The sequence below is a fragment of the Juglans microcarpa x Juglans regia genome, chromosome 8D (genome assembly GCF_004785595.1).
Source record: "Juglans microcarpa x Juglans regia isolate MS1-56 chromosome 8D, Jm3101_v1.0, whole genome shotgun sequence".
In the NCBI taxonomy this organism is placed as follows: domain Eukaryota; kingdom Viridiplantae; phylum Streptophyta; class Magnoliopsida; order Fagales; family Juglandaceae; genus Juglans; species Juglans microcarpa x Juglans regia.
In genome coordinates this window covers 5,651,486-5,663,028 of record NC_054608.1, presented here as the reverse complement: position 1 = coordinate 5,663,028, position 11,543 = coordinate 5,651,486, and the positions used below count along the sequence as shown (strand labels likewise).

Genomic DNA, 11,543 nt, shown 5'->3' with positions numbered 1-11,543 from the left:
TGCCTTCCAACTGAAAGAATTGGGATCATACATATGCGGGGGCATATTCACGTGCGTTGTACTATGTCACAGGCAATTTTGGGTCCCTGTTCTTTTACTTTTACTATGCCCACCTGACACATGCAACATGAGTACTCTCCTAAATTTCCTTCCAAAAAGCCCTTCATGACTTGAGTTGACCGATTGTTAGCTTGCAGCCACCACCAGCACAAAAATTTCATGAAGCTTTCTTCTGTGGTTCTTGTCTTTCGGGTTCTCAACTTTCTGCTGAAGATTGACGTTGGAATCTTATTAATTAACTTCGTATATTGTAATGATAATATGACGGCCAAGGACTCAATTGTTTTCTGTGTTTAAAATAACCGGAAACGACTCACGTCTAAATTGTTTGACTTCTTGGAGTTTCAACCTTACTGCATGTTTAATTAAGCTCACCAATATGTAGACTGCATGTAGTATTGCAGTGAAACAACGTCAGATTGATGAACAACAAAATAAAACTCAGATCACTACAAATTGCATTAACAACAGGCAAAAACACTGCAAATCTTCTATGTTTCTTGGGCGCGCGCGCCTCATGGAAGCTGAGAATTTACCTGAGTTTTTTCAGGAGTACTTGAGATGAAATGTACTTAGACTATAGACAGTCCTAGTCCGTCTGGTAGATTGTCACTGCCAAATTATATCTTACTGTACACAATATCTGCAGTACAGATTTGTGTTTCCTAAGGTACGTAGTTTTCTTTTGGGGAGCAAGTTGGAAAACAAATACATCGATCCCACATGGAATTAAATTAACATGACAAAGAATAACAACAAAAAGTATTACGGGGGGGGGGGGCGTTGTGTGGTGGGGTCACAATATCCGCCATTAATATGATTGAAATGCAACATGGATAGATGGAAAGGAGTACCAAGTCCATATATAGACGGTGTGGAAGGCGGGCATGAGCGTTTGTTTAATTTTTTTTGTTTTCCTTGGTGCAATATGTAGATTGAATGAAGTATAAGTGGGGTATTGAGAATTAATGCAGCCATGCATATTTAACAGAGTTTTCATTTCAAATGGTTGATGATCATGTCGACTTAAATTATTGATCAGATGGAGGGGTTGACCTCGGACATCATCATTAGTACTGGCTTTAATTCAGGAAAAGAGATGAATTGGCATGCAGCTTGCTAATGCATGCTTATCACAACGAACTTTCTTCTTATTATGATCTTGAACAGTACCAGAATCAACATGATATATAGCTTATTACAAAAATTAAAAACACAAACATAAAATTAAAGAAATAAATCATTTTTCTCTTTTTATATGTTTAGAAGTCTTTTTTTATTTGAATATCTTTTTTATTTTTTTATTTTTAATAAATCGTAGAACATGAGATCGACTACATGCCGCATAAAAAAAAAAAAAAAAATCATCTGATAAATTTTAGATGGCGAAGCATAAGCTCTTGTTTATTAACGGCCTTACCATAGTCAGAAATACTTCCCTCACCCTCGGCTTTTAGAGAGAGAACATCTCCCTTCTTTCTAGAAAACTCATTACTTCCGAGTGTTTCCGTTGTGTCTCTCACTCTCCTTTCTGAATCGTTTCCGAAACCGCTTTGTATATATGCTTTTATGGTAGTGTTTTTTTCCCCTCTACCCTCCACCGGTTCAGTTTTGGTTAGATCTGCCGTTCTCCGATGACCACCTGTAGACACGCACCCCACCACGCAACCCTACAAACATCGATCTACTGAATGACGCAAAATCAAATCGCGGCGAAAATGCAGGCGGGTGACTCGCACGCGCGGTTTGCTTCAGTGCATGGCCTTCACGCGCCAGTGCACCTCGACGAGCCTGCCGGTTGCACGCGTCATACCAGCAGATTCCTCACCTCGAGATCTTTCAGATCTACCCCACCTCACCTCTCAACCATCGATGCGTGAGGCCACACGCCACTACAATTGCGCGGGAAGACAGATGATCTGCCGCTAATCAATCCATCTGATACCATGTTTTCTACTATGTTAATGTTTTTCCTAACCAATGATCTTGAAAAAGGGAATACGAATTCCTCTAAGAAATATCTCAAGACAACAAACTGCAGTGCACCTACTTCCACCGCATCCAATGGTGTAGCCACAGTTCGCATGGCTATGCAAACTGTAAAAACTGTCTTTTAAGACGGTGCCCTCTTTGTAGGGTAAGGGTGGGGACCAAGAAATTGGTCCCAAAACCCTTTTTTTTTTCGTTTTTTTCCTCCACCTTTACACTGTGGTTATTGTACTAAGGCGTTTGTTGGGGGAATCTCACCCCCTCCTCATGCATCATGTTTTACTTATCTGAATGAAAATTTATTTGCTTCGAAAAAAAAAAATCACTGCCTCACTAGAAGCTTCTTCATATTCTTGTAATTAAGAAGGTTATCTGTTGGGACCCCACCCCACTTGTGTGTATCATCTGTTATCAATGCAATCTTCATTACAAAAAGAAAAAGTAACGTTCAAGCTATCAACACCTGATCTCCATGCAACAGTTATGTCATCCTCTTTGCCAATAGAAGGGGTTCTGGTTGCCTTGCAAAGGCGAAATTCTTGTTGATCATATATGTGTAACATGTGCTACTTCCACTGGTGGGTTCCTTCGAATTAAGCATTGAGTTATTTATGGTCCTCTGGTCTTGACTACTTTCTACCATGATTTATTTCCCTTTTGATCTTTGTGTTTGAATCTTCGTTTGCTAAATTTGAGGAAGGATGTTGAGAACTTGTGTTGGTTGACTGTCAGTTATTTGTGTATTTGCCTGAGAGACGGGTGGGCTTATGTATTCCACTCGTAGCCAAGGTCCAAAAGGGAGGCGTGTGGGGGGTGATTTGAGATAACAATAGAAAATTTGTGAATGTCCTAGTCTACCACATGCGTAACAAAAATTTAAAAGCCTCTCATATTTGAATGAAATCCATGATTTTTGGTTGAGAGCTCTCGGTAATGAAAATCCTTGCTTCAGTGGGTTGGTGATGTCTATTTCGACTTTCATTCTGATGAATTTTCTATAAGCTATACCGAACTATGGGTCTTCATCTACCTTCAACCCTATTTCCTGTGCTCCACGACGCAAGATCATTGTTCACATATAGTCCATCAGCCGCTTTCATCCCAACAACACCAACCACCATAACTCAGCTCAGTTTAGACTTTCATTTTTTCACTGTGTGCACTAACTCAGTCAAGCAGAATTTACCCATCTCACCCACTAGAGCTCGATATGGATTATTTGATATGATGGAAACCAGCAGTTAGGATTAATATCTCACAACACAGCAAGAAGATCCCCTCCCTGGAAATCACAATGGTGACAGTGGTATGGATTTTCCCGAGTGGAGGACCCCCCCCCCCCCCCCCCCCCCCGCGGTTGCGAGCGGGGGCAATCTTACTCCAGCCCTCATGCTGGGTGCAGCCGGGTAACATCTATTATTATCCTAGTGAAGGCCTCCCAGAACAAGATGTCCGCAGAGCTCCCGTTGTCAATGAGGATTCTTCGGGCGGTGAAGTTGGTGACCAATATAGTCACCACCAGCACATCGTCATGGGGGTACAAGACCCCCTCCTCGTCAGCCTCCATAAAAGAGATGACTGGGGTCAATTCACCCCTTTGGTGCTTGGCAAGGTGGTACAATACACCTCGTGGTACAGGCCCGCCTAGCGTTTGCCTATCTGCTTGAGAAGGAAGTGCCCCTGCCTGCGAATCCTCCCACTATGGTCCGGATTTCCTCGAGTGGAGGTTCCCCCACGGTAGCAAGCGGGGGTGATCTCGATGCGGCCTTTGTGCTATGATCATCGTCGAGGGCTTTCTTCCCTTCTACGCTGGTCGACAAGATCCGCACTTATTTCCTCAACCTCCCCTTTTTTTCCTGCTCTAGTCTTTAGGCGGAGGGATAATATTGCCTTGTCCGCTCCACGTGCTCCCTTCTCCCTTGTTGGGAGAAGCAGTCCTCGGTGTTGTGCAAGGTGGACCTGTGGTATGTGCAGTAACGGTGAGCAATACCTCGGTCATTGCCTTCACTAGAGGCGAAGGTGTCGGCCTCGTGGTTGGTAAATGTGGGTCGGTCGAACCGAGATCCTAGTCCCCTTGTCGGAGCTTCCTCCTTCCTTTTGTCTTGCGAACTCTTCTCTGGCTTCTCGTGAGCCTTAGCCCTAGTCGGGGCCCTCGCCTTCCTCTTTGCTCGCTCCAACTCCTTCTTTCTTGGCTCCGTCAGGGCTCGAAGGGTGTCCTTAGAATTGATGAAGTTGTCGGCCTGATCCATGAACTCCCACAGCGTCACGGGAACCCTCCTTGCCAACTCAGCCATGAATTGGGATCGTGGCCAGACCCTTCCCAGAAGCGTCGCTAGAGTTATTTTCTCATCCTGGTTGTTAGTGATCATGTGCTCCTTATTGAACCGAGACAGATAGGACTTCAAGCTCTCCTCCTCTCCCTGCTTGATGGTGAGGAGGTACACTGTTGGGCACCGCCTTCTTCGACTCGACATGAATTGGGTAAAAAAAAGTCGGGCCAACTCGCCAAAACTATCTACCTATCCGGGCTCTAGAGACCCGAACCATACCCGTGCTGGCCCCTTCAGGGTCAGCGGGAACGCCCTGCATGCCACCTTGTCCAAGAAGCCATGCAAAGTCATGTGAGCCTTGAAGGTTTCCAGGTGCTCAAGAGGGTCCCTCCCTCCATCGTACATCTTCATGGTTGGGACCCTAAACTTTGGTGGTAAGGGCACGGTCATCACCTCCTCTATGTAGGATAGGCCAGTGCTAGTGAGCAGTTAGTCCACCGACGACGATGTGCCCACCTTCCTTGCAATCTCTTTGTACTTTCCTTTGAGATTGTGAAGCTCGTCCTGCAGGTTCTTCCTCTCCTCATCCTTACTTGCTCCAGCTCCCGTGTTTCAGGACCCCATATGCTCGCTATCGCTAGGCTCCGCCTCCTCATCCTACCCTCGTTAAGGCTTTTTGAGTTCCTTATTCTCCTTACAAAGAGTTTTCATCTCATCGGTCAACTTCATCACCCATTCCTCCATAGTTTTCAACCTTGCCTCCATAACTTCATCTATGTCTCTTCCAAGTTGTCCAAAACATGTTGTCGCAGGCATACAAAGTACACGCAAGATCTATAGCGATCCCACAGACGGCACCAGTGTTAACGTTGTGTTTCGTACACCTTTGGGTCAATTCCAGCAACTCAAGTTTTCAGAACTTGGGCGTATGAAAATATAGAAGAAGGTAGCTGAGAGAGTGTGGTCTTGGGAGTCTCCAATGCCAAAGTCAATAAAGTCTCTTGGAAGTTTGTAAATAAGTAAGAGAATCTAGAGATCAAAGAGACTTTCTTGTACCTAGGACTTGTTATTTATATCAGGAGTCTGGGGGGACAGATCGTGTCTGCTCCCATGGAGTCCATGTCCTTTTACTATTCCTTATGTCAGAGTCTCTTAATGCGGCGTGGCTCTACGACGGCATCATTAATATGGCGTGTAGCTCGGGTAGTGGTGTCATTGATACGGTATGGTTTCCCGATTTGCCTCACCTCGCTGGCGTTCTTTGTGGTCTGCTGATGTTCCCATGTCAGAGGATTAAGGGTCCCCCTTACTTCCCACCTTTTTACGAGAACAGACACTCAAGGGCTGGACAATGTTCGAGGGGTCTCCAGGACGGCGAGTCTCATCCCCCTGCAGTACGCGCCCTCATGGAGGTTGCGTCTAAGGGAGTCTACCAGTGGGTCGGGCCGAAGAGTCTACTTGTTCTAGGTTGGGCCTTCGCTTCTTGTTCCCTTAGCTGCCTTTCTCGAGCCTGCTAAGACAAAAGGGGGAAAAACCCCTTACAATTAGGATTAGTGGAAGAGAGATAGCAGGAGAATCATTGTCAGATTCAGATGGGAATGATTAGAATCATCGAGGATGGACGAGGAGAGTGTGATTGAAGAGGAGAAGATGACGAATGTGAGCCAAGGTCGGAGCCATGGAAGTTGCAGCACGGCTCGAGAAAGAAGATGATGGTTAAGAAGAGATGAAGAAGGAGAAGGAGAAGAGAAAGAAGAAGAAGGTGGAGCTATTGTAAGACCAAAAGGAAAGCCTTCAAAAGCGCGGCAGATAAAGATTGAAAGGCATTGCCTTTCTCAATGACTTGAAGGTAACCATTAAATCCGAAACAACATAGACAAATACAATTTTGTATTCCCACGTCAACCACTTCTAACGTTATACATTGAACTGCGAGAACTTGCAATAATCTCTCTTTCCATTTCTGCCATAAATCTCATGACATCCGACGTTGAAGTTTGTTGACTAGGAACAATGCCGCAAATATTGCATCAAGAGATATTGTCGTGTTGATGGAAACTAAGAGCGCATCAGCCATAGCAAAAAAGAAATATTGCTACTTTATGTTAGAGAACATTTAACATTCTATTTCAACTCATCAGATAGGATCTTTTTAGGCCTCGCACACATCACATGGATTTTAGGTACCTAACAAAATAACAATCAAAGTGTTGCAAACAAGCTCATCCTCCAAAAGAGAAGATGCATAGCAACTAAGAAAGACCTTGGAATATGCCTAGTAAATTCAAAAGAATTGAGCATTAAGTTTACTGTATTGTAACAGTAGGATGACCTTGGGATATAGAGTCTTAAGAACATAAATTGTATCATCCTTATCAGTTCCCATATGGAGGGTTGGTATGTAGACTTAGACTTAGCTTCTTCTCAAGCTGCAAATTAACCACTGAATCCAACTTCTTACTTCTTGTTCTGGCACTTCCTTTCCTTTCCTAAAAAACACGGGATCTGCTTAAAACAACCATAAAATACAAACACTAACAACCACATAAACACTGAGACATTCATAGCTAAGAAACCAATCCATCAGACACCTCAAATATAGGGGAGAAAACAAGAAATGGAGATTTTTTTTGTTAAAATAGGTTGTAAATTAATTATAGGAATGTCATTATTTTTGTAAGATCTATTTAAAACAGAGTTGTAAAAAATTATATATTTTTATTATTTTCCCAGACTAGCAGGCCTAGTCCCAAACACAGCAGTAACTGAAGGTGAACTAAATCAGGGTGCAAGCATTTGGTGCTTTATGATGCCTTAAAATCACGTAATTCATCACTCTATGCTTGAGCAGATGCCAGAACAATGAGCAACAAATGGAGGGTGAAATTGAAGAGAGAGAGAGAGGGGCACGGCAAGTTCTCAGCAGAATTCCCTTCATCCTATTGTATTGATTTCAATAAGGGAACCAGCTGTTGCCACTATTGACTATGGTACATAGCTAGCTGTTACAACAATGAATAAGTGAGCAGTTTATTCTATTTTACTGGGGAAATCAATATCACACTGAAACTTATACAATAAGGGTGATGATTCATCCTGCAGGTTGTAACAATGCCACTGTCCACACTCTGAAATGGAGAGAAGAGTATCTGGGAGTCATCAATAGATTAGATGTTAACTCCAAGAAGCTCCATTAATTGTTTGTATCTGTATACTACCATTCGAAATGCACCAAAGTTAGAGATGGCTATGTAGAAGAAATGCTTCACTCCTGAAGAGCATCTAAATGGCCCTCTTGTGCGAAAAACAGCTATATTGAATGGCAGCATGATTCAGGAATTCTATAGTTTCTTGAGGCACGTTGACATCAGTTTGCAGTGAAAGCCAACCTCTTTGACAGTATGGAAATCAAATCACAAGGTAAGCCACCACCTCGTAAAACTAGATAGATAATAAATGCTATATATGCAGCTGTGCCAGCGCAGACCACAAAACCAAACAGCAGTCCATTAACTTCAGATACGAAAAAATCTAGCAACAGATACCCATTGATCACAATTACCAGTGCAGCCACAGTCCATGCCACCCTCTGCAACATTAATCCTCAAATTAGAAAATGAAGTTACATAATTGGCAAGGAGAATTTAAAAGAAAAACTCAATGTCACAGCATACACTTCCAGTTACAAATCTTTAAATAAAAAAAAAAAAAAAAAAAAAAAGGGAAGAAGAGAGAGAATCTAAACAGGAATCATAAAGAGAATCAAGTACAAGGCTAGAACTTTTTTAGCAAAAAGTTGAAACTACTAACAGTTGATTGGCTGAAAAGTATGAAATTTCTGAGGCTTATCCTGTTTCTCCCATCGTAAATTTTTTCCAAAGATACAAGTTGGACTTGGACTTGTAGAGTATACATAACCCAAATCCATCTCAGCAATAACCAATACAAGTAATAGACTAAATAGATGTCTCTTTGCTTATGCCAATCCTTAAGCCTTGACCTAGGAGTCATGTACTACTCATATAGCCACGAGGCTACAAGCTTATAAGCTGGAACAGAAGGCTTTCAATGCAAAGTGAAAAATAGTATGCCTCAAATGACATGGTAGTGAGTCATCCACATAAATCAGCATTCCTATGTTCCCCGCTAGAGTTGTCTATGGCTTTGGAATGTCTCTACAATTAAGAAAAAAGGCAGAGTAGTGAAGTTCATAACTTACCTCAAGAACAGGCCCAATTTTGAAGACACCCATGACCTGCTCCTTGGCCACCAATGTAAGAAGGGGGATAAGCGCAAAAGGAATCTGTATTGACTGAAGCACATTAAGCCATTCATTCAAGATATCCAATGAAGACTCAGACGTATTAAATATGAGAGCTACAACTATGGTTGGGACAATTGCAAAACTCCGCGTGATCAATGCCCTCAGCCATTTCTTAAGGCGTAGGTTAAGAAAACCTCCCATGATAAACTGTCCAGCATAAGTTCCAGTTATCGTGCTACTCTGTCCAGCTGCCAATAACCCAATACCCCAGATATAAAGAATTGGGAAGTGTCCTCCTCCATACTTATCCTGAAGATACTGCCCTGCATTTACTAGTCCAATACTATTTGCTTGTTTAGTACCATAAAACCCCTTCGCAAAAATAGTCGTCACAAACAAATTGATCATAAAGGAGATTGATAGTGCAACTGATGATTCAATTGAGTAGTAGTTGAGCGCTTCTTGAACCTGTCCTTTCTTGTTGGAATCAATCTTCCTTGACTGTACCAAAGCAGAGTGCAAGAATACATTGTGAGGCATTATGACACAACCCACGACTCCCACAGCCTGCCGAATTGTCTTTGAGCTTAATCTTGGAATCAAAATACCTACACGTTAGGATCGAATTCAGCTAAACCTATGGCTCCAGTCAACGATGATACCCGATAAAATAAGCAAACCATTTAATATCCAACAGAATAAAATTGCGTTACCCATTAAAAGTTCTTTTCCACTGGGTTTTGTGTCGCCAAACATCCAGGCAAAAGATAGAGCCATGGTCGCAATAAGAACTGCAAAAACAGCTTCTAGCTTCCTCACTCCATAGTTCTCAAGAAATAAAAATATGAAACTGTCCAGAACAGAAAAGTGAAGAAAAAAAGGGAAATCCCAGTTAACATAATGAACCATCATTTCGCCTAAGCCAAAAGGAAAAGGAATAGGTAATACATGGCAAAACGAAATCAAACTGCACACTGTTTATGTCACGCACATTCAAATATGTTATGATAATCAGGGTAATTTAGGTTCATAACAAAATACCAAGAAGAAAATTCCCAAATATTGTGCGGCAAAGGTAAGCCGCACAGTCAAGGAACAATATTTCTTACCAATCCGATGCCGTAATTATAACTCCGGCCCAAAGGGGCAAGACTCCGTTGCTAAGAATCTGGATAGCGATGGCACTGCCAATGACCTCTTGAATATCGGCCCCAATCAGGGCCAGCTCGGCCATGAACCAAAGCACCAACCTAGCCCAGTCAGGGTACTCGTCCCGACAGAGCTCGGCGAGGTGCCGACCCGTAGCGACACCGACCCTAGCAGACAGGAGCTGGATGAGCAGACCCATAACCGTGGCCCACAAGAGCAGCCACAGCAGTGAGTATCCGGCAATTGCCCCGGCCTGCAGATCCCCCTCCAGATTCCCCGGATCCAGAAACGCAATGCTCATCAGGAACCCCGGCCCCGTGAAAAGCCACAGCTTCTTCCACGAGAACGGCGGGACCCTGATCGTCGAAGGATCCTCGACCTCGGCCCCGTCAAGGTTGACCACCAGGATCTTCTCCCTCGCTTCGTATGCGACCTCATCGTCTTCGTCCTCCGGCGGTGACGGAGGCTTGGATTGCAACAACCGGCTGGCTTCTTCGTCGTCCTTGGAGTTGGACTCGTCTTCTTCTCGCATTGTATGGGCAGTACTCATCGCAGAGTGGATGGGGCTCGTGGCGTGCGCGAGCGTCCGTGGGAAGGAAGGCTTTTATGCTGCAGCAGCTTGTTTGGTTGCAGAGAAAAGTACTACGCTGATAACGAGTTGTTGACATCTTTAAGCGTTTATGGCCATTGGCAAGATTGAGACGTCGTTCTTCGATCCGGTTTGTAGCTTTTTTCCATCATTTTCGCTATAAATATAAAAAAGAAGGAAAATGCCTCCTTATTAATTCCATCCTTCTTCGAATCTATTCTGCTCACGCGTCGTTCACAAACACAATACATTGTCCATTTTAGGTGACGTGAGAGATGAGTTGGGATGAATTGAAATAATTTATAAATAATAATAAGATTTATAAATTAAAATTTATGAATAATAATGAGATAAGTTAATATCACTTTTGAATCTCAACGGGACCTTAATAATAATATTCGTATAAAATAAAAATAATTAGATTAAGCAAATCTTACTAAAATAAAGAAAAATTTTACTTATGAGTCGGCTGAATAATATATTTAATAAAGCATTATATGAAATAACTCCAACAGGTTGGTCTAAGTGGTGAAGGTTTTAGTTTTGGAATATCATTCTCTTCAAGATTTAAGGTTTAACACTGTATAGGTGCAAATAATTATTTGAAGCCACATCTTCTTGTAAAAAGTCATCGATTTAACCAATTTTATATATAAAAACTTTCGAAGATGCAGTGTACGAGATTAAAATTTATTCTGTAAGAGTGAGTCTGAAGAGCTCTACCTTAGAGAGGTTTTTGACATAAAAAATAAATAAAGTATTATATGACATAATTTGATTTGAAATAAAAATTTTAAAATTTAAATCTTACAAATTAAATCTTATTATTTAAATGATGTGCATTATAAATTTTATATATCGCTTCGAGAATACAATAACTCTAAAATAAATAATCCCTTTTGGGTTTTGATCAAAAGAATACCATAATTTGTTGAGTTCATTTCTTTTTAAATATTATTTATATATTTTGCAGATGAATGTGCGAGTGCACGTGCGTAAAAATACGAGAAAAAATTTATTTGCAAACTCGCTAATTATCAACCTAAGTACCTAACAAACCATTTATGAGAAGTTTATATCAATTAGAATAAAAAATAACTGATGTTTTGATTTTGTTGAAAGTAGCAAAACTCGAAGAGAAAGTCTACTTTGCCTCCTCAATTTGACATCTCTATTTGACCCCTAGTCAAAATTTATTTTTTTTTTATTTTGACCCAGCGGT

At 41.9% G+C, this 11,543-nt stretch overlaps 1 protein-coding gene across 1 annotated transcript; it reads right to left on the bottom strand.

Moving 5' to 3' along the window:
* Positions 1-7,182: 7,182 nt before the first annotated feature.
* On the bottom strand, positions 7,183-10,468 carry LOC121242999 (metal transporter Nramp2-like). Its single transcript, XM_041141044.1, has 4 exons — positions 9,693-10,468; positions 9,297-9,433; positions 8,539-9,191; positions 7,183-7,908 (listed from the first exon to the last, which is right to left on the bottom strand). The coding sequence occupies exons 1-4, from the start codon at positions 10,280-10,282 to the stop codon at positions 7,687-7,689; spliced, it is 1,602 nt and encodes a 533-aa protein (XP_040996978.1). The 5' UTR covers positions 10,283-10,468; the 3' UTR covers positions 7,183-7,686.
* Positions 10,469-11,543: the final 1,075 nt, after the last annotated feature.